A 23,832-nucleotide genomic window follows, 5' to 3' on the forward strand; every position below is an offset into this window, starting at 1 on the left:
AAGCAAATGGTATCACAGTGTCCAAATCCATTCTTAGTTTCTGCAATGCTCGTAATTTTTCCTTAGCACTGTTGTATAAGTCTGATCTCTAAATTTTAGATGAACGTGATGTGAGTGAGAAAGTCCAGTATGCGTTTTTATGTTTCCTAAACATGAATAGAAGCACTTCCTTTGGAAATATTAATGGTTCCTTTCTTGGATGGGGGGGGGGGTGAGGTGAGGATGGGAATGCCCTCATAGGGCATTGCTCAGGGTTCACATCTGGCTCTGTGCTTGGGAATCATTCTCAGTTGTGCTCACAAGACCATATGTGGTACTGGGAATCGAACCCAGCTTGGCTGTTGTACTGTTTCCCTGGTCTTAATATTTGTTCAGAGAGCAGTGCTAATTTCTGCATTGTTTATCTGAGCACTTATTTAAATCTAATGAATTTGGGTGGAGTTCAGTGCCTTTCCTGTTATCCCCTCTAAATTGTACAATGGATTTTATTTTAAGATCTGAATGCACTTGGTTAGCTAACTCATGGGTGTTGTTCTGTGTGTTTTTAGGCCTCTGTGATTGGGCCTTGAGGGTCACAGGTGGTTAGTGCCTTGTGATATGCTTTGTCTTTTCTCTATTAAACTTAAACATGGACATAGAGATTTGTGGGGAAGGGGCAGTAATTTCTTAATTTTTAATATCTTCTTTTGGTTTGGGGGCCACACCCATCAGTGTTCGAGAGCTACTCCTGAGTCTGTGCTCAGAGGACTAAGGAGCACTAGGGATCCATCTGGCCTCACACACGCAGAGCAATTGGCCCTTCCAGCTCTCTCTCCCAGCCCCAACAAGTCAGAGACCTAAATGCACACTGCTTATGTAGGTCAAGTTCATCTTTGCCTTTGGTGTGGAAACAAATGTTCTCTCACAGAGGGAACCATTTTAGTGAAGAATACAGCCAGTGGTAGCCCCTGAGCATGGCTGGGTATGACCCCAAGCAATTCTCTTCCCCCAGATGGGCAGAAGACATGTAGCAGACAATCTCCAAAGGGGCCAATATGACAACCTGGATGATTCTCACAACCACGACAGGCAGCAGGTAGAACATCTGGTGGATTGCCTGGATCTCAGGGCCCAGACAGTGATGCCTGACAGCTGAGCTGCGTGGTGGCAGGAAGGAGAAGGAGCTGCCGGGATTGTCATCTTGGGCACGTGCCAGTCCTTAATCAGGGCGGCAATAGCCTGACGGTGTGAGGGTCTGTAACGTCCAGAGAGCTGTCCATCCCAGCACATGTTTCCCAGGACATAGAATCATTTCAGTGTGATGATATAGTTTAAAAACTAGTTGGACAGGGGCTGAAATGATAGCACAGTGGGTAGGGCATTTGTCTTGCACACGGCCGACTCGGGTTCAATTCCCGGTATCCCATATGGTCACCCAAACACTGCCAGGAGTAATTCCTGAGTGGATGAGCCAGGAGTAACCCTTGTGTATCACCAGGTGTGACCCAAAGAACAAAACAAAACAAAAAATTAGTTGGACATCTTTACTCTAAGGGAAAGCATATTAAAATTTGACTTTTGGCTTGCGGGGAGCTCACTCAAACATTGTTCAGTGGCCCCTGAGGCTGCTCCTGGCAGTACCAGGCCAAAAGAGCTTCATGTTTCAGTGCTCAGGGCTGGAGGATATGGTGCTCCTTGATCCTGTGATGCTTAGGACCTCCAGAGCCATTCTGGTTGTGGTAAGGGTCTACCACCACCGCACTTTGTGGCACTCAGGTATCTCTGAGGATGCACCCAACAGTGCTAGGGCAAGAGGGAAATATGTAATATTTCCCAAGCCAAGCACCCCCAATCCTTGCGCTGTCTCCCCAATCAGCCTTTGGACCTTTACTATTGAATATTTCTTGATAGCTCTGTGCTTAGAGTGACACCGAAGATTGACAGGGCCGAGGCCCTGAACTGTTTGGCCAATGGAAGACCTTCATTTCTTTAATTGACATTGTGATTGCCCCTCCCATACTAGGGTCTGTTTTCCCCATGCATCATTCAGTTCCTCAAAAGGAATTTCATCTATCAATTGCCCATCCAAAGAGCAAGTCATAAACTAGAAAGAATGAGGCCAAAAAGCCAGGTGAATGAATGAAGCATTGGTACGTGTGCAATTGGTCATCGGGATACTGTGGAGGAAGAAGACACGAGATTTTGTTTTAGATCTGGTGGTTGGGCTGGGCTATGCTGAAAGAGGAACTGTTGCCCTGAGATCTGAAGGATGAAGAATGGGAAGGAGAGTGTGCTGGCTTAAAGAACTAGCATGTACAAAGGCCCTGGGGCCAGATCAAGAGGGTGTGTGGCAGGAGAGTTTCTGGAGTAATAAAGGCGGAGAACTGTAGGAAGTAAATGTAGTGGAGTGTGGGATGAGAGGCAGGCGGGGAAGACCCCACCTGCACTGAGGAGTTTCAAGGTCATTTTGCAGGTACTAGGTAAATAGGCATTTAAAGGTCGGCTCTGATTTCCCTTTTGGAAAGTTTGCTTGAATGACTTGGGAGCAAGATAGAGGGAAAGACAAGAATGTAAGCAGGTAGGGGGGCTGGAGTGATAGCACAGTGGTTAGGGCATTTGCCTTGCACGCGGCCAACCCGGGTTCAATTCCCAGCATCCCATATGGTCCCCCAAGCACCGTCAGGAGTAATTCCTGAGTGCAGAGCCAGGAGTAACCCCTGTGTATCACCGGCTGTGAACAAAAAACAAAACAAAATGAAAAAAATTGTAAGCAGGCAGCCCAAGACTTGGCACACGAGTTTAGAGCCATTCTAGCAGACTATCAGCTCTTGGGGCCGGAGAGGTGACACAGGGAGACAGAGCAGGGTTAATGCGTATTCTGGCCTTGTACCTGGCCAACCTGAGCTTCTGTCCCTGGCACCAGATGACTCCCCTAGCACTGCCTAGAGTGGTTCCTGAGCACAGAGCCAGGAGTAAGAAGCCCTGAGCACTGCTGGTTGTAGCCCAACCCTTCATTCCCCAAAGAAATGAGAATGTCAGCTGGCCTAGAGGGTGTAAGGGGGTGTATGGCTCAGTCAGTGTATGGGGCAGGGGGAAGGAACTGGGTCAGAGGTTTGACTGTGTGTGACCAGTGGGCTGACTGCATGGTGAGGTGGAGATACCATCAAGTAGGAGGTGGAATATTCAGGCCTGTGATGTTGGACAGACGTTGTCATTCAGGATGTACTGAGTGCCATGATTTTAGGAAGCAGATCGAATCAGCGGAAAGGATGACATCCCCCGGGAGACACTGGGAAAAGAGAGCAGAGAGCTGGGAAGCCAAGCCCAAGACGTTGCCAGTTCTGGGGAGAGTAGGAAAGAACTGAGAGGATGACAGTGGAGTGTGCAGGAGACTTCTCCCATCTATAGCATGAGATTTCCCAGTTAGAGCGTGGGGCTGTTACAGACTCAGGTATATTTCAGGGGGTGGGGTGGGGGATACCACATGGAGGATTGAAACAGTGAATTTTATTTCAATAGGTTTTGTAGACCCCTCTGATGATGTGTCTTCCAGACTTCCTCTGTAAATGAGACTTTGGCAAAATTGCCAGATGCGTGCACTCATTCTGAGAGGTGGACATTTTTTTCAATTGAACGCTTTTGTTAATCATGATGGATTCAAAATGTAAAGCAATATCAGATAGTTCCTGGAATATGATAAAAGTATGAAAAGTAAGCAGTATCCTCCAAATTGCCCTTATATCAAAGAGGAAGGATAAAACTAAAAATTAAGGGGCCGGGAAGATTATTCAAAGTTGATTTTACATATGTCCTGGTGACACACATTTTTGGGGTGGGGAGTGTTTTAGGTCACACCCTGTGATGCTCAGGGGTTATTCCTGGCTCTGCACTCAGAAATTTCTCCTGAAGGTCCTCAGGAGACTATAAGGGATGCTGGGGGTCGAACCCTGATTGGCTGTCTGCAAAGCAAATGCCCTACCCATTGTACTATCGCTCCCGCACCATGTGACACACATTTTTATTATTATTTTTTATTGCATCATCGTGAGCTACAGTTACAAAGTTTTCGTGATTGAGTTTCAGTCACATAATGATCAAACACCCGTCCCTCCACCCGTGGTGACATACACTTTTGAATATTGGCTCTTTCCTGAGGTTTGGTCACAGGCAGAGCAGCAGCTCCATGGTGATTTCTTGGAGGGGGGGAGGGAAGGAGAGGAAGTAGTTCTCTGTGTAGGGGAGATCCAGCATTGGGGAGATCTGGCTGGTGTCAGACGGCTCAGTCCAGCAGGGGAGAAGCCCACCGGTCTGACGCACAGTCTTCCCTCAGGCGCTGATGGACGAAATTCTGATGCTTCAAGAGGAAATCAGTGAGCTGCAGTCGTCCCTGGCGGATGAGCTGGTGTCCGAGTGCCCAGAGTCAGACCCCGCCGAGCAGCTGGCCCTGCAGTCCACACTGACCGTCTTGGCCGAGCGCATGTCCACCATCAAGATGAAGGCGTCAGGAAAGCGACAGCTTTTGGAGGTAATTAACGGGGGATGTGGAAGGTGCCCTGCGTTCTTGGGGGTGTGTGGTAGAAGCATCTGGGTTATTCCCAGCAATTCCAGTTTCAGTGTTGAGTGGTTGATGACCAGGGTAAACCAGCCAGTGGCCTGAATGTGGCCTTTCTCTCCTCTTGGACTCCCTCAGGCATGAAAAACGGGGGAATCAGGAAGCAAATCTGTGGTCAACGGGTGCCTCATGAATAACTCAGGGGGATTTGCATAATGGCTGGCTGTGTTGAAATAAGAGCATTTTATGATGGGTCTTACTGAGACTAAAACAGATGAAATGCTGACTGTTACCATGGTTCAAGCATGTAAATTCACAAAATGACTCTTGCAAATCTGGTTCTTTCATTCCTTAATATTAGCTAATACAGAGATGGTTTGGGTCACAGTGGTTTATTAGAAGGCAGCCGTTTCCCTTTCTCTCTGTTCTCATTTAATTCCCAGCCCTGTGTATATATCTGAGGCTCATGTTGCTGTTCCTGTAATTTTGCTGGACTGGAGATCTCACGAGGTCATTTTTGTTTTGTTTGATTTTTTATTTAGGTTGGGGGGGGTGCACATCTGACCCCCACCCAGGGTGGCTTTTTAGCTTCTCCATCTCCTAATATTTTCAGAGTCTAGCAAATTCTCTGATACACAATTCAATTCTCAGTGCATTCCTTATTATATAAGCTAAGTTTGTCTCATTTAGCTATCAGTGGCACTGTAACTAATTTCTCATAGCTCTGTAGTTGGGGATATAAGGGTCTGTTGTAAGATTATTTAAATCATATGCCTATTTTGGAGTTAGGTCTAATCAGTGTGGTTTTCTGCATTTAATCATTTGTGTTCATTAATCAAATATTACTTTCAAAAAATGACAATTTATTATTACAAGTAATTTTAAATCAGATAGAGTACCCTAGGAGCAGTTAAAAGTCATTAATATCAACCCAGTCCTTCTATCAAGATCTTGTAGAGTTTTAGAACGATTAGTCCAGACTTGTAAAAGTCATGCATTATTTGTCTTAGAGAAAAACAACACAGAAACCTAAACCACAGGATTGGATTTCCACTTGCACCCAAGCCTTTAGTTATCCTGGGCCACTTCCTCTCACAGGTCATCAGTTGTCCAAACTTGTGTGTGGCCATGGAGGGCCACATGTTGGGACTTCTTTTCTCCTTGTCACAGTTCCCTCTGAGTCTCTGTGTTGCCATTCACCATCTCAGGCCATTGCTTCGTTCTGATTCTTGGTGCATTTGCACCATCATTATAATCTGTCTGGCCCAGTCTGTGTACTGCTCAAAAACACATTGCTTAATTTTGGATACACATGAACTCATTGGCAAATGTTATTAGAAAAATACAGGGCTGGAGCAATAGCACAGTGGGTAGGGCATTTGCCTTGCTCGCGGCTGACCCCCATTCGATCCCCAGCATCCCATATGGTCCCCCGAGCAATGCCAGGAGTAATTCCTGACTACAGAGTGAGGAGTAACCCCTGTGCATCACCGGGTGTGACCCAAAAAGAAAAAAAAAGGGGGTGGGGAAATACTGATCATCAGCCTCCTCTTCCAAAATCCTGAAAGACAGGGGGCTGGAGAGATAATACAGCAGGTAAGATACTTGCTTTGCATCTGACTGACCCAGCCTCTATCCTCCACACCAGAAGTGGCTCCCTGAGCTCTGCCTGGAGTGATGATCTCAGAGCACAGAGCCAGTGGTCAGCCCAGAGCACTGCCAGGTTTGACCCCAAAATCATAAAGCAAAAGGGAAAACAAATCTGAATTTTGTAGTGGGGTGGGGTAACACGCAGGTTTGTTTGCTCTTTGAGGATTCCCAGGTGTGGCCAATGCTGGGGGCCCTTGAGTCCTCACACGTTTGTCTGCGTTCTGCTGTATTTGAATCCCTAGGAGAAACTGAATGAGCAGCTAGAGGAGCAGCGGCAGGAACAAGCTCTGCAGAGGTACCGCTGTGAGGCTGACGAGCTGGACCACTGGCTCCTGAGCACGAAGGCCACGCTGGACGTGGCGCTGGCCACTCCCACGGAGCCCATGGACATGGAGGCCCAGCTGGTGGACTGCCAGGTACAGTGATGCTGTCTGCGGGATACGCCCACATCACACATCACAAAGCACACGGTGGCCAGAAGGCTTAGTGGGGTTCATTAGTGTCCAGCTGTTAGACATACGGCGAGCAGAGAATGAAACCCTACAAGAGCGTAAGGGAAATTCAGACGTGACCTGAGTCTTTTAAGAGCAATCACCCCAATGGGAGTTGAACACCCAAGAATAGTTGAGATCAGTACCAGGAGGTCTGCTCCATGGCTTGGAAGCCGGCAGCACATGCTGGTGGAGGGGGGGAAAGCAGCTCAAATTAGAGAAGGGAACACCAAATAAAGGGTGTTTGGAGGACTCGCTCAAGATGTGAGATGTGTGCTGAAAGTAGACTATAGACTGAACATGATGACCACTCAATACGTCTATTGCAAACTACAACACCCTAATGGAAAGAGTGAGCAAAAGGGAATGCCCTACTGCAGAGGTGGGGTGGGGTGGAGGGGATGGGTGGGGAGGTGGGAAGGCTACTGGGATCATTGGTGGTGGAGAATGGGCACTGATAGAGCAATGGGTACTCAATCACTGTATAACTGAAACCCAAGCACGAAAGTTTGTAGGTCTACAACTGTACCTCATGATGTTTCACTCATTAAAAAAAAAAAGAAGTGCTATGATTTTACCATAAAAAAAAGAGTGATCGCCCCATGAGCCTACTGTTTATAAATTTATCGGTTCCTAAAGAATATTTGCATTTTTGATTTTTGGTGGGGGCCATACCTAGCAGTGCTCAGGGCTTACTCTTGGTTCTGTGCTCAGGGATCACTCCTGGAAGTGCTCAGGGGGACCAGATGCAGTGCTGGCCTTTGAGTCAGAGTCTGCCATGTGCACGGCAAGCTCATTAACTCCAGTACTATCTCTTCGGCCCGAGACTGTTTTTAAAAGATTGTCATAGAAAACCCTCAATGGGATCTAGGTTTAGTGGCTAAAAGGAAAACAAATCCAAGGAGGAAAGTCTGTGGCAGTGAGTCAGATTATGAATAACGAGTCGGACTCTGGATAACATAGGGTGTGTCCCTGACTGCTTACTCAATGTTTGGTTCTATTCCGGATATATTTGGGGGGCAGCCTGGAAGGGCTGTGATTGGCAGATGGAAGGATCAGATATGGGAAGGACGATTTGAAACAGGATGTCCTTCCTGTGATGCTAGGTCACCGGAGTTTAGGTCCAGACAGAGTTATTTATTATTCTTGACATTCTGGACACTTTCAGATGCACATTGAAGTTGCTCTATAAGAAGTGTAAGGCAATCCCGAGTACCAGTCATTGAATTTCAGTGATTTTCAGCAGACATATCGGCTTCACACATAAGTGGGATATGTCTAAAAAGCTTTCTTGGGACCAGCGTAATAGTGCAGTGGGTAGAGCATTTGCGTTACACATAGCCTACCTAGTTTTGATACTCAGCACCCCATATAGACCCCCAAGCCTACCAAAGGGTGTAGAGCCAGGAGTAAGCCTGAGCATTGCCTGATGTGGCCTCAGAAACAAAACAAAGGAAAGCAAAAAAAAAATTACTTTGCATAACTAACTTAGTCCTTAAGAAATCCTTATGTAAAATCCTTAGGGTTAAACATCCATCCGACTTCAGAATTCTCCCTTTTAGAATTGGAGAAGATACATTAAAATTGTCTTTTAATGGACTTTGGCTTTTTTTTTCTTAATATGTTGTGTGCTGCTGCTGTTTGGGTCAATTTTATGCATTATGAGAAAAAGGGCTAGTACAGTGGATAGGATGTTTCCTTGCACACGGCTGACCTAGGTTTGATCCCCGGTATCACATATGGTTCCCTGAGCACATCAGGAGTAATTTTTGAGTGCAGAGCCAGGAATAATCCCTGAGCACCACCGGGTATGGCCCCAAAAGCCCTCGCCAAAATATTTTTTTATGTGTTATCTGAGATCCATTATATGGATTATTAATTTTTTTTTTTTTTTTGCTTTTTGGGTCACACCCGGTGATGCACAGGGGTTACTCCTGGCTCTGCACTCAGGAGTTACTCCTGGCAGTGCTCAGGGTACCATATGGGATGCTGGGAATCAAACCTGGGTCGGCCACGTGCAAGCCAAATGCCCTACCCGCTGTGCTATCTCTCCAGCCCCAATATTATTAATTTTTTATGTATTTGTATATCATAACTTGTAAATTATTTGGACAAGTATCTATGTGTATTGAAAGCCTCATTTCCTCTTTCGATACCTAGAGGATAGGGTTACATGTGAGTGATTCTATTCTTAACCTCCTTTATTTTAATTCTGCTTCTCTGAAGAGATCTATTTTTAGTATTCTCTCCTAGCACTTGAAATTGCCACATGCACTAGCATAATTTCACATGCATAATTTCAAAATTATGTTTTATCATCACTCCCACTTCTTCCTTTTGGGTATCTCTAATTTTATGTTATATCCAGTGCCCATGTAGCAAATAATGTTTTGAGGGACTTTTTGAAGTATGTAAATGGCCTTCTGAGTACATTAGAAGGAACTGGAAGTACACAGAGGCAGATTTAGAAGTCCAGTTACTCGGTTGATTCAAATCAAGTATTCGAATCACTTGCATAACCGCCACGTGGGTGTTACACAAAATTAGGGCTTCCTTGTGTCTCTTAGGGCCCTGGGCACTTGGTGTTCACAGAAAAATTCCTCTAAAAATACTTTAAAAAATTATATAAGTGGGATGAGGACAATTTTTGTTGTTGTTTGTGTTTTTCTGTGCTGGTGATCAAACGCAGGGACCCACACATAGAGAGTTTGTTTCCTAATACTGAGTCACTTCCTTAACCTCTCCTGCCCCCAATTACACTTAGTGGAGGTTGAAGGGGGACAGGGAGGAAGAGCCAGTGGGAATGCATGTGTGTCGCATGTTGTCAGAGCCTGCACTGAACCCCAGCACTGTGTGTTCACCCACTGGCCACTCACCCACGGGGCCTGACTGCAATATGCTGGGTTATTTTCTCACAACTAATCTTCAGGGGCCAGTGGAGTCACTCAGGGGGCTGGAGTGTGTGTACAATTGTCACACAGAGAAGCCGAGATGCGCCTCCTGGCACTGCCTGGTCCCCCTGGTGCTGATGAGAGTGACCAAGCCAGGACTCACTCCCAGCTCTCCTGGGTTTGGCCCTCAAGTCTTTTTTTTCCCCCCCCGGAGGGAGTCACCCCTGACAGTGCTGGCGATAACTCCTGGCTCCGTGTTCATCAACTCCCCTGGTTGCTTAAGGAGACTGTGGCACCAGGAATCCAACTGGGCCCCTGCACGCTCAGCCCACATGCTACTGTATTCTGAGGAGGAGGTCATTGAGATTTTGCACAGGTCCACGAGATCTTTTGCTCCTTAGCGAACTGACTGAATATCAATGAGAAAATACACCTCAGAGGGTTTAGAATAGGTCAGGAATATCAAATTCAAACAATTTCTGGGCTTTGTGTTTGGTTTTAGGGTGTTAGTTTTTGTTTGTTTGTTTTGGGGGTGCCTTACCCAGTGTTGCTTCAGGGCTGTTTGTGGCTCTGTGTTCAGGGGACCGTGCGGTGTGAGGATTAAATCCAGCTTCCATCCTGATTTGATGATGCACCATTGCTTTCATAACAGCTTTTCAAAGAAGAAAAGAAATATTACATTGAAGGCAAGATGATGTCTAATTTTGGAAATGCTGAAAACTTACCCAAATAAGCTATCTTAAAACTGAGAAAAAATAAATAGTTCATAGCATGCAAAAATAAATAAATAAATAAATAAATAAATCCAGCTTCCAGCAGCCAAGGCCTGAGCTCTGGGGCGGATTGCTGCTGTTGTTCAGCCTAAAACCAATTTCTGAAGAAAAGGAAATAGTTGTTTTGCTTCACTTCATTTTTGACTTTTTTTGTTTTCAATCATTACCTCGAAAGAAAGGAGATTGCTTGACTGCTGCTCTGGATGTAGTGGCCATTTAAGAAGAAAATTCTGCAGCACTGTGGAATTTTAATGGAAGTGAACATTTTCAGGCAGATTATGGAAATGGAACATTGAAATCGTATTCATTAATTAAAAAGCAAAAAAGATGCCAAGGGCTACCTGAAAATACTGAGCACAAAGCAGCAGTGGTTTGAAAGAGAAAATTATCTTACACTTGAGAGAAAAGATGTTGAGTGTATTGTCATTGTGATTATTAGCCATGAGTATCACGGTCTAATGCTAAATGGCTGACTCTGTGCTTTGCTCTTGTTCTTGTAATGGTTGACTTACTACTTGTACTTTCCAGCATAATTTCTAGTTCACGTTATATATATATATATATATATATATATATATATATATATATATATGGGTTTGGAGTCACACTCATCAGTGCTCACTGGCTCTGTTCTGGGGAATAATTCCTGGTCATGCTTAAGGGACCATGTGTGCTGGGAATCCAATTTGGCTCTGCTGCATGTCAAGGCAGTGCCTTAACCCCTATACATAATGGGATATGTTAATACTGGCATATTTTATTGTATGTCTATTGGCATTTTCTCTTGGCATATTTCATTCTATTTAAGAAGAAAGAAAGAGGGGCTGGAGAGATAGCACAGTGGGTAGGGCATTTGCCTTGCACATGGCCGACCCGGGTTTGATTCCCAGCATTCCATATGGTCCCCTGAGCACTGCCAGGAGTAACTCCTGAGTGCAGAGCCAGGAGTAACCCCTGTGCATCACCGGGTGTGACCCAAAAAGCAAAAAAAAAAGAAGAAAGATAGAAAAGAAATCTAAAAGACCAGGAAATAAGTCAAAGGGAAGCATATGCTTTATAGGGAGAGGCTCAGGTTTGATCCCCGGTGCCCCATCCTGCCCTCAGTACCGTCAGGACTGACCTTGAGCAATGTGCCAGGAGTAGACGCTGCCAGTGGCCAGCTGCCAGGGGTTGGCCCTGAAATGGGAAGCGGGAGAGGGGAAAGAAAAGGGACATCAGGGGTGCCAGTGGGACACGTGACATTCATGCTGCTTCTCGGTTGCAGAACATGCTGGGGGAGATCGAGCAGAAGGTGGTGGCGCTGTCAGAGCTGTCGGTGCACAACGAGAACCTGCTGCTGGAGGGGAAGGCGCATACCAGGGGCGAGGCTGAGCAGCTGGCCGGGAAACTGCGCACACTCAAAGGGAGCCTCCTGGAGCTGCAGCGCGCCCTGCACGACAAGCAGCTCACCATGCAGGTGAGGCACCAGCGGGCCACAGTGCCCGGACCCACCTCCAGGGCCTGGTCGGGAGAATTATACTCACACACATGCACACTCGTGAATATGCGTGCACACGTTGTATCCACTCATATGCGTACACGTATATGTGTGCACACATGCTTGCCCACACATATGTCTGCCATGTAACGCAAATACATGCAACATGCGCATATGCACCTCCACACAGGTAAACACATGCCTTGCTTGGAAAGCACGTTACGTGTCCATGCACGCACATGGACACGCGCATGTACATGCATACATGTATTCCTTCACATGCATGCAATACACTTACACACCTCTCACTTGCACACACATGTATACTTGTGCTTCCAATGCACAAATGTACATGTACACTCTTGTACTCTTGCATACACGCATGCACGCATGCACATACACCCACTTTACACAAACATGGCTTGGTTTTCACAGAAGTTTTGTAAGGATGACTTGAATCACTATTGCAGTAGAAGAAAAGAACGTGAAAAGAGCTGACCCAATGTAGCAAATACAAATTCTCTTCAGCCATTTTATATTTATTTATTTATTTATTTTTCAAAGTTGTTGATGATGATGGGGCTGGAGCGATAGCACATTGGTAGGGCATTTGCCTGCGGCCAACCCGGCTGACCCAGGTTCGATTCCTCTGCCCCTCTCAGAGAGCCCAACAAGCAACCGAGAGTATCTCGCCCGCACAGCAGAGCCTGGCAAGCTCCCCGTGATGTATCCAATATGCCAAACACAGTAACAACAAGTCTCACAATGGTGATGTTACTGGGCCTGCTTGAGCAACTCAGTGAACAACAGGAGGACAGTGCATTGCTACAGTTGATGATGATTTGTTACAGACACTGAATACTCAACACCAATCCCACCACCCTGGCACCTTCCCACCACCATTATTTTCAATTTTCCCAACCACCTCTGAAGGCTGACTCTATAGCAGACCCCCAATAATTTATTTGATATTGCTTGTTATAAATAATTTGCTAAAAGAATGATCAAAAAATGTTTCTCTAGAAGAAAGATTGTTGTATCCTACTATGGGGCCATTAAGCCCTTGTATAAGAGATTACTAAGATTTTGTTACAGGTTAGGCTTTCTGTATTTTCCACGGTCAAGGTCCTCCCGTTGTTCATCGATTTGCTCTTGGGGGCCCAGTAACGTCTCCATTGGCAGGGGATGATGCTTGCCTTCTACATCTTTCGACATTTCTTTGTTGTCACACTTGCTCTCCCCTCATGCTTTCGTTTTGTTTCTCAAGAAATCATATTTAGCTATCTTTTGTTGGTTTTAAACATTGATCTAATTAGAAAACCTCTGAATCACAGGCAACTTTAGTTCATTTCCATTTTTTCTGATTGTTGATTTGATGGCTGGAGTGATAGCACAGTGGATAGATCGTTTGCCTTGCATGCGGCCAACCTGGGTTCGATTCTTCCATCCCTCTCGGAGAGCCTGGCAAGCTACTGAGAGTGTCCCACCCACATGGCAGACCCTGGCAAGATCCCTGTGGCGTATTCGATATGCCAACAACAGTAACAAGTCTCACAATGGAGACATTACTGGTGCCCACTCAAGCAAATCAGTGGGTGAACACTGGGAGGACAGTGCTACAGTGCTACGGTTGATTTGATAGAATTTAATTCTCTTTGTGCTCCATTGCTCTCCTGTTTCCAGTCTTCTTTCTCGTTTTAACCATGGCTTTTAAGTAGTTGAGTGCTTTGCTTTCTTCTGCTCTCTGCTTTTTACCATAGATACTTCAATGAACTTGAATTTACTGGAACTTGTTTGGGGAGTTATGTGTTTGCCATTTTGAGGGGATTCTACCTGGCAGTGATCAAGGACTACTAGGATTATAGCCAGAGGTTCTGGGGCTGGAGTATGGCCCGTGCTGCTCAGATTGAAACCTGGGATTTGCACATGTGACTACAAGAAGTGGGCTTAGAGAAATTCATGTCATTTTAAAATCGGAAGATTCATGATCTCTTCCATAATCTGGGAGCTTCCCTGTCCCCATTTCTCTTCCTTTTCTTCTCTTAAAGTCTCTTTTCTAAATTGAAAAGAGAAGGAGAATATTAACATGTCTGTAAGTAAATGCTGTCACTGTCACTGTCCCCCCATTGATCATCGATTTGCTCGCGTGGGCCCAGTAACGTCTACACAGTGACACTTGTTACTGTGTTTGGCATATCAAATATGTCATGGGTAGCTTGCCAGGCTTTGCCATGCAGGCAAGATACTCTCGGTAGTTTGCCAGGCCGGGTCAGCTGCATGCAAGGCAAATGCCCTACCCGCTGTGCTATCACTCCAGCCCAAATAGGTGCTAGTGGAGTGAAATGTAAGGGCTGTGGCTTTGCTGTAGCTAGGCAAGAAAGAGGTGAGTGTGGTCTTGACAGTTCAGATTCTATCTGTGCAGGGCCGTGGTGGGATAGGAAAAGGCATAAAGGAAGCTTAATGGTAAGTGCCTCTATGTTTTGTTGCCAGGATAACTAAGAAACCATGGTATTTCTTAATTCCTTGCTGATACTATGATAATATGACATGGATAACCAAACCTAATCTATGGAAAACTACTGGAAGCAGTAACAAACATTAAGTGAAGACTGTTAGTTCACCAAGAGTGCAGAGTGTTTAACACATTCAGTGGTCAAGAACTGCCTCCCCAGTCTCCTCTGCAGAGAGACAAAGAGACAGGGGACCATGGACTGATGGTGAAAACGGCCCGTTTAATGCAGAGCTGGTAGCATACTTATAGAGCATCTGAGGGGGTTCGAGGTATAGAACTGCATGTAGGTGTGATTGATCATTTCAGTGGAGACAATTTTCTTGGGGCGATTAACTCACGGAGACAGAACATTTGTATTGCTTTTCTCTTTCCCTTTAGTTTTATAGATTAAACAATTAAATTTACTTCTTATTAATACTCGCAGTTATTTGGATAAACATAGTAAGGGACATAGGTTCCAAAACTTAGTTCTCTGGGCTCCGACAGCAAGCAAGGCTTTTACTGTAAATCCCAGACTAGGTCCTCAGGTGGGACCTTGAGTCCTTTCCTGTGGGGCCCCGTCTCTTAAGTCATGACAACTTGCATCAAGACTGTGCTTTTATGTCTCTAGTCTGTCCCATTTTGATGCCCGGGTAGCTTTGCCACTCCCTTACCCTGGGTCCATACCAGTCTCACGGTGGACCTCCTTTTGTAGGGTATTGGCAACTATGGCAACGGAAGTCGGAGTCAAGTAATTATGATGGTTGCCCAGGAGTAGATCTATTTCAGAGTCAGTCAACTCCCAAATATTAGGAGCACAGCATTAATGGTCTTTCTATGTTTAGGCAAAGCATATTGCTCTATAGTAAAATATGAAAAGCCTATAGGGGAAAGAGAAAAGCAAATAATTCACTTCAAATACAAAATCCAGAGTTACCAGGAAGTTTTGACTTATGAGTAACCAAGACTGACTTGGAGAATTGTGAGAATGAGAGGTAAATCACAAAGAAAATGTTAAAGATAAACTCAGGGCACTCGGGGTTCTCATAAGAGCATTAGAAGCTTCTCTGGGAGGAGGAAAAGGGGAAATTCACAGATGAAGTCTAATATCCAACAGAAGATGACTAGCCTGGTAAAAAATAAGTGAGAGGATGGAGAGATAGTACAGGGGTAGCTTCGTGCCTACCTTGCATGCAGTCAGCTTGGGTTCAGTCTCTGGCACTGCTTGTGGTTATTCAGGCACTGTCAGGGGTGATCTCAGAGCACAGAGCCAGGAGTCGGACCTGCACACTGCCTATTGGAGTCCCCCTGATAATAATCCATAACATGTCTTCATGCAAAAAAGAAAAAAACCCAAGTTAGAAAAAGAACTCCAGTTTCCCATTTAAATTCCCAACAAAGTATGAAATATTTAGCATTTCAACATAAAAATCTTTAAAAAGTGCTGAGTGGTACATATATTTCCCACTTGTGATAAAAATGGAAAGATAAAAAGATAAATGTGAAATAACTAAATTTCTGAAAATAAAGTTCTTTTAAGATTATTGGTAATTTGGTAATATATTTATATACAATATTATAATAACTGGAATAGATTGCTGATGACATAAAAATAAATAAAAAAGTAAGCACAATAAATATCTCCAAAAGATACCCCCATGTATAAGGAAATTTTAAGGTGGTATATCAGCTCAGTCCATAAGACGTGATTTATTAAAATTAAGAGGTAAACTTTGCTGGAGCGATAGCACAGCGGGTAGGGCTTTCGCCTTACATGCGGCCAACATGGCCGACCCGAGTTCCATTCCTCCGCCCCTCTCGGAGAGCCCGGCAAGCTACCGAGAGTATTCGATATGCCAGACACAGTAACAACAAAGTCTCCAATGGAGACGTTACTGGGCCCGCTCGAGCAAATCGACGATCAACGGGAGGGCCTTTACCTTTACCTTTACCTTTAAGAGGTAAACTACTTGAAATGTGATTACCCGCATTCCCAGTTCCAAACCTTTAGCACCTTTCTTCAAAAAAGGCATTGCATTTGCATTAAGATTTTAAATGTCATCATTAAATCAGTAAATATCTGGATGTATAGGTCTTTTTTAAAAAAAACAAAGAAACATTCAAAAAGATGAACCTTTTCCAATATATTACAAATCCAGAATTTTATAGTTTCTTTAGAATGATGAAGCAGAAATTTTAAATTTCTGTGTGGCCAAAAAAGAATTAAATTACCTAAAATTTTAGTGAGAGAGGTGTATCCTTTTATGTCTGAGTCCTTGGGCTTCATCCCTAGTCCCAAGCACTGCAAAATAAATAAATGCATAAGTAGAAAATAGAAGATATAGGCAAATACAGAAACTGTGCCTGTTAGGAATCGGTTCCCTTAAGTTTCACAAATATTTTGTAAGTCAACAATAAAAGATCCTCTCATAAAATTATGGAAAGAAGGTGTGAAAAATACAGTTGAAAGAAAATATGAAATCAGGAACGTACAGAAATATAGTTGGACTTACCACTTGATAAATACAAATAAAACAAAATACAGAAATTCACCTTAAATTTACATTGTTTAAGAATGCATGGGTCCATGGGTCATCCACCTTCTGAACTGAAGCAAAGAAAAAAAAATTAAAAAGATATACTCAAATCGAAAAAAAAAATGGAATGATTTTCCTACCTGAGAGTACACAACAGTTTAGTTTTATAAGGAAGTATCAGCAGTCTCGTGCATGATGCTTTTTTTTCCCTCCCATGGTCATATGTAGGTAAATTTAATCTCAAAGAAACATAAGCCAGGTGAAGAAAGGCTTCACAATTCCTGTTCTAGGTAGCTCTCTTTTTTAATTTAATTTTTTAAAATTTCTTAATTTTGTTTTTATTTAATGTAGGTACCACAATTTATGGTTAACATTAACAGTGGTTGACAGTGATTTACTGTAATGTTAATAATACTGTTCTTGTTAATATTTCAAGATTATAATGCTTCAGTGCCACATACTTGCTAGAGAGTATCAGCATCCCTCCCCTCCCCTTTAGAAAACTCAGTTCTATAGGTAAGAATCTCAGGGTCTGGGGCCTGAGCAGTAGAATGGTGGGTAGGGTGCTTACTTTGCACACGACTAACCCGGGTTCAAGTTCAACCGATATGATACCCAAGTACCACTAGGAGTGATTCCTGAGTATAGCGCCAGGACAAAGTCTGAGAAACTCTAAGTGTGGGCTCAAAGCAAACCAAGAAGACGCTCTGGATCTGTGGCCCTTGTTTATTCCCCTCCTGTGCTGCTTTATCTCCGTGTGTGAGACTGATGAGTTGGTGCTTGCATTCCTTCTGGCTCAGCCTCCGATATCCCATCAGCTGAGCTGCAGGGTTCATGTTTTGCATAGAGTGGAGTAGTCGCCCTTTGTGGAAGTATAGTACAACTTTATTTATTCTTGGAGACTTGGGTGGTTTCCAGACCTTGACTCTGGGGAACAATGCTACTGTGAAGGCAGAACTGAAAGTTCATTTTTCAAATTAATGTTTGCGTGTTCTTGCGGGAGATGCCAAAGGGCAGAGTGGCTGGATCATAACTGTGGCTCATTTCTTCACTGTGTGTGTTGTGTCCACACTAGCTTCTGCCAAAAGTGAGCCAAGATTCATTTTCCTCACATCCTGGCCCACTCTGATTGTTTTTAGTGTTTTCGCTGTGTGCCCTTCTCACTCTTATGAGGTGATATCCCAATGTCCCTTTAAATTCGCATTTCCCTGATGATGGCCATTGCAGTGCATTTTTTCACATGCCTGTTAGCTGTCTCTGCCATCTTTAAGGAAGCATTTACTCATTTCCTGTCCCCATTCTTTAGATGTGATTATTTATTGGTTGTTACATTCTGTGAGTGTCTGTCTCTCTCTCTGTGTGTGTGTGTGTGTGTGTGTGTCTTTTAAATCTCAGAAATTAACCCTTTGCCAGATGTGTGCTAAGTGAATATTCTCTTCCTCTCACTGGGGGCCTTTTTCATTCTAGAAACTTTTTTTAAAAAATGAATCATTTAAGGGGGCTGGAGTGATAGCACAGTAGGTAGGGTGTTTGCCTTGCACACGGCCAACCCAGGTTCGATTCCAAGCATCCCTGAGCACCACCAGGAGTAATTTCTGAGTACATGAGCCAGGAGTAAAACTAGTACATCGCCAGGTGTGACCCAAAAGCAGAAAAAAAAAAAAAGATGAATCACTTAGGGGCCCATGCAGTCATACAGTAGTAGGGCATTTGCTTTGCTCAAGGCTGACTTGGGTTCAATCCTCGGCACCACATGTGGTCTCCTGAGCACTGCCAGGAGTGATCCCTGAGTGCAGAGGCAGGAGTAAGCCTCTGAGCACCACCAGGTGTGACCCCTAAACCAAAACAAATAAATGAATCAAAATGAATCACTTAATGACTGTCATTTAGGGCATTTGTTTTCAATAGTGTCAACTTTTTAGTTGGATGTCTCGAGTCTCATTGGCTTCCTTTTTGCTTCTCTTCACCACTGCTAGCCTATAAAGCTCTGCTGGGAGCCTGACCTATCCCAGAGGCCTGTTGCAAGGTCAGGGACAGCCTGACACTTGGCCCTGTGTAGGGATTAAGCCAGGCCAGGGCCCTAAATCATTGCCTCAGGGAAGACAGAATTGGGGTCAGGGCTGACAGCCAAGACTCCTCACAGGCCGGTCCAGGGTCCAGGGCACCCCTCATCCCCAGCTTTGTCTATTGTTGTGCTGGTTATTTACCTGTACATGCAGGATCTTCCAGAGAATGGTCACCAAGGCTGCCATCTAGAATCTTCACTGACAGTTAATTCTAAATTTGTCAAGGAAGTCTTTTGCCAAACAAAGCATTACTGAGAACCCAGACTTGATTTTTGGAACTGCAGGATGGAAGGGTCCGCTCCTTGCTTCCATCCTCTGTGAGCCTGAGGACCGATCCTGGATGCCACTCAGCCTTTTTCCAGATCAGGTTTCTCATTTGGATGAAATAATGTTTAACTGGAGGGTGGTGGGGGGTGAGGAGAGGGATGGAATCCTGGGGTCAGGGCTCAGGAATTGGAGATGTTGCTTCATGGTAGGTTGATGCTTTGCATTTGGAAAGGAATGCCCTTATCAAACCCACCTGCTCCCCTTGTCCAAAGAAAACAATATGGGTGGAAGAGAAGACCTGATTATTCCTTGATATGTATAGAAGCCAGTCAAAAAGAACAGATAAATCAATATGCCAATTTTACTGGCAAACTATACCTAAAAATTTATGACTTGGGAAAATATTCCAACTCTCTCTAACTTTCTCAAAGGCCCAGCAAAAACCACAACCCCAGGGACATCCACATTCAGGAGAAGATCCTTCCTGCCAGTCAAAGGTATTGAGTTTCAGATCAAATTCAATTTAACATTCCTCTGGGAAGAGAAACGATGCTTTTCATATTGCTGGTCTCTCCAGAGTGGTTTCTTTGCTCTGACCACTGGAAAAATAACCTTGATAGAGGCCGAGGAGATGGCTCAGCAGTGAAGAGTGTGACCTGGATCAAAAGCCTGAGTCTTGGCACGGCGTGGCCCTGGCACTATGGCCCTAACAGCCCTCGGCATGGCAGGACCACACATTTTTCCATTCTTGGACTCGAGCCATTAACCTAGCTGGGGACGGGAGTGTCACACCTGGCGATGCTGAGGGGTTACTCCTGGCTGCACTCAGGAATTACTCCAGTCAGTGCTGGAGGACCATATGGGATGCAGGGGATCAAACTCGGGTCAGACATGTGCAAGGCAAACACCCTACCCACTATACTATCTCTTTGGCCCCCCAAATTATTTTCTTGTCCCTATGAAGGGACACAGACCCCCAACAACTCTGTCATCAATGATGTGTGGAATCTGACCAGGAACCTGAGTTCTTTTTCATCTATTCTCATCTTAGGGAAGCTGAGAGTGTTCCCTAAGTGCCTCCCCGCCCGCCCCCCCCCCCCCCCCAGCCCAAGTGTTGAATATTTCCCCAATCCTCACTAATCTTCCAAGGAATGTTCCTGGCAAAAGCCGTTCCAATTCTAGTATTTCAAAAATAAACCATTTATGTTGCCCTGCCCTCAGTGAGATTCATGGGGCAGGAACCTTCCTAGTTCTTAATTCTTAGCGGGGGGAGAGAAAACTGTTATTAGACCTCGGAAAAGTCCTTAGTGCTATGTCATTTCTTTCTCATGCTTGCACATCCCCAGGAGAAAGAAAAAAACTTTCTGTGCGCTGGGCCCTTCGACTTTTTTTTTTTTTTGCCTCCTGTGGTCTATGTGTTATGATTTAAATTCACTAAATCATTCTGTAAGAGTTAGAGAAGAATTCACTAACTGAGAAGCCAGACCTACACACGTGTACTAGCCATCTGGTTTCCGTGCTGCCTGTTTTGTCTCTAACACTGTGGATTCAATAATCAAACAGGGCTCCCCTTCTTTGATGTTAAGTCTCAGAAGCCCCAAATGGGTCTGTGCATATATACCAGTTGCTAAGCCATTCTTTAGACCCTCAGTCTCATTGTCATTTTCCATTCTTTAGATGCCCATTTCCACTGTTATTTTCCACTTGCAAGGAAGCATTTGCAAGACCAGCTTTCTGAGGATTGTAACCTGAGCAGATGGGTGAGGCTTGAGACTGGAGATTGCCTAGTAATCTGTAGGCAGAGTCTCCTTGAGCAAATTTTGCTCCAGGATAAATCAGAGAGCAAGTGGCTGGGGTCTGCCCCAAAGAGTCAGCTGGTCACGGTGGGGTACACGTGGCAATAAGAAGAGATCTGAGGGGGGACTAGTTTTGCACAGTGACTTCATTGGCGTCAGCCTGGAATAATCAGGGCCTTCAGAGATTACTGTGGGTGGATGATAGATTCTTAGAAGTGGGCAAATAGACATTTCTAAAAAATAAAGCAAAACCAGAGATTTGCTGGAATGTGGGTCAGTGATAAAGTGCCCACTTTGCATGGGCGAACCCCTGGATTTATCACTGGTAATATGAAATGCTTAAAACCACTCTCCACATGTTTGGACGAGCCTCACGCATGAAGGAACCGGCAGAGGAACCCAAATGTGCCGGACCCAGGACTGAGATCTCCAAGCCTGCTCGGATTGGAACTGCTCCTCCTCTACCCAGATTCCCCATCTTCCAGTATGTAGGCATTACACCCACCAACTGCCGCCTGCGCTTTGTTATCCCATCAACGGCCAAGACCCAGGGACTATAAAACCCAGTACCCGGAAGTGCGCGGCCGCATTTGCATCTGCGCGACCTCTTATTGTCTAGTTCTCACTCTTGAGAGACAGGCTACTGAGTGTATCCTCCCCACATGGCAGAGTCTGGCAAGCTCCCCATGGCATATTTGATATGCCAAAATCCAGTAACAATGATGGGTCTCATTCCCCTGACCCTGAAGGAGCCTTCAATGTGGCACTTGCTAAAATCTCAGGGCTAGGACAGATGGGGACATTGCTGGTGCCTGCTCGAGGAAATCGATGAACAAAAGGATGACAGTGATACAGTGAATGCAAAATCAAATATGAAGTTGTTTGAGAACCCAAATTTATTTGCTGGGCTTCTCAAAGGCCATTTACACAGGGTTGATACTGAAAAAAAGTGTTTTATTCAGTTTCCAGCAACAGTTGTGGGTGACTTGATAAAGTGGGGAGTGAGGGAAGTGACCTCAAGAAAACAATGCTTCCACTTCTCTGTTCACCCGACCTCAGACACCAGGGGACATGTTTAGCCTGGGTCCGGACTGGTCAGTTCTACTCAGAGCACCCACAGGGCAGAGCCCCACCAGCCCCACGAGGCAGCCATCAAGCCATGCCCCAAATCCGCTTGTTCTGCACAGCACTGGATGCTCAGGCTGAAGGCTCTTGTAGCAAAGGGAAGTCCGTGCCCTCCTCATGCAAGCATTCCTGGCTCCTTGCATTCCCTGGCAGAAAAGAAATTCAGGACGAGGGGCTGGAACTATTGCACAGCAGATAGGGTGCTTGCCTTTCATGCAGCCAACCTGGGTTAGATTCCCAGCATCCCATATGGTCCCCCAAATACTGCCAGGAGTAATTCCTGAGTGCGAAGCCAGGAGTAACCCCTGAGCATTGCTGGGTGTGAAAAAAAAAAAGAAAAAGAAAAGAAAGAAATTCAGAAGGGGGTGAAATGGTAAACCATTTTTTTTAAATGAATCACTGTGAGACACAGTTACAGACTTACAAAATTTTTGTGATTATGTTTCAGTCATATAATGATCGAGCACCCGTCCCTCCACCAGGGCCCATTCTCCACCACCGATGTTCCCAGTATCCCTCCCACCACCACCACACTGTCCCCCCTCTGTGACAGGCACATTCCGTTCTACTCTCTCTCTCCTTTTGGGTGTTATGGTTTGCAATACAGATAGTAAGCGGCCGTCATCTTTGGTCCATAGTCTACTTTCAGCATGCATCTCCCATCCTGAGCGAGCCCTCCAAGCATCATTCACTTCCAAATTGGTTTTTATTGAAATAAATTTAGAGAGCTGTGAGGGAAGACAAAGAGAAATGTGTTCAGGAAAGATCCTGGGCTTCTCCAGGGAAATAAAGCAGAGAAAGGCTTTGGGAGAAGGTCATACAAAGATTCTCCAGACCAGACCAAGTCTAGGTGAATGAAGCTAACCTAGGTGTGAGTAAGGGTAAGTCCTGTAATCTCCAAGGTGCTTTCACATTCTTATCAGGACCTTTGGATTCTCTTGTAGCTTCTCCTTTTCAGAGGGGTCCACCCTTTTCTGGGTGGTGCCTCAGTTTCTCCTTCTACAAAGAGATCAGGCTTTTCATCTCAAAAAGATGTGTTCCTCATGCCTTTGGGCTACTTCAGGGACTGGGCAATTTTCTTCTTTTTTTGTGGGGGAGGAGGGGGTGATGGTTGCTTGGGTCACACCCAACAGCGTTCTGCGTTTACTGCTCAGGGCTCTACACTCAGGGATCACTCCTAGCCAGCTTGGGAGACTATTTTGGGTGCCAGGGATTGAACCCAGGTTGCCTGCATGCAAGAGAAGTGCCCTACCCATTGTACTGTCAGGCCCCACCACCTGACTGCGATACAGCATGGTGGATAGAGGCTTATATCTTCCAAACAGCCATCATGTTTTACAGGGTCCAAGAAGAGGTGCTTATAGAGAAAGAAAATAGGGAAGCACATTTTTAGAAAGAGCAGGTTATAGGTTGGTGGATCCAGGGAGAGCCATAAATTCACAATATTCCCCCAAGGCTCATTTCCTGATTAAGTTTTTTAAGCTCTTATCCTGGAGGAAAAGATAAGGGGGGAATTTTTTACATTCTCAACCCTCCCTAAGCAGACAGGCTTTCTGGTTCTATTCATTTAATTTTTATTTATTTATTTATTTATTTTCGCGGGCAAGGGTGGGGGGGGTGTGCATACCCAGTGATTCTCAGGGGTTACTCCTGCCTCTGCAGTCAGGAATTTCTCCTGGCAGTGCTTGGGGGATCATATAGGATGCCGGGGATTGAACCCGGGTTAGCTGTGTGCAA

The 23,832-nt window shown here is 45.0% G+C and overlaps 1 protein-coding gene across 9 annotated transcripts in view; it reads left to right on the plus strand.

Annotated features, from left to right (window-relative positions):
* SYNE1 (spectrin repeat containing nuclear envelope protein 1) overlaps window positions 1–23,832 on the plus strand; it is a 566,819-nt gene that overhangs the window by 378,427 nt on the left and 164,560 nt on the right. For all 9 annotated transcript variants that reach the window (XM_056125930.1, XM_056125931.1, XM_056125932.1 and 6 more), the window contains 3 exons: window positions 4,310–4,504; window positions 6,424–6,597; window positions 11,601–11,792. In XM_056125930.1, the coding sequence (XP_055981905.1) occupies window positions 4,310–4,504; window positions 6,424–6,597; window positions 11,601–11,792 (561 nt within the window). The remainder of the gene's footprint in view (window positions 1–4,309; window positions 4,505–6,423; window positions 6,598–11,600; window positions 11,793–23,832) is intronic.

Source organism: Sorex fumeus, unplaced genomic scaffold, assembly GCF_029834395.1.
Source record: "Sorex fumeus unplaced genomic scaffold, SorFum_2.1 ptg000061l, whole genome shotgun sequence".
NCBI classification, from domain to species: Eukaryota; Metazoa; Chordata; class Mammalia; order Eulipotyphla; family Soricidae; genus Sorex; species Sorex fumeus.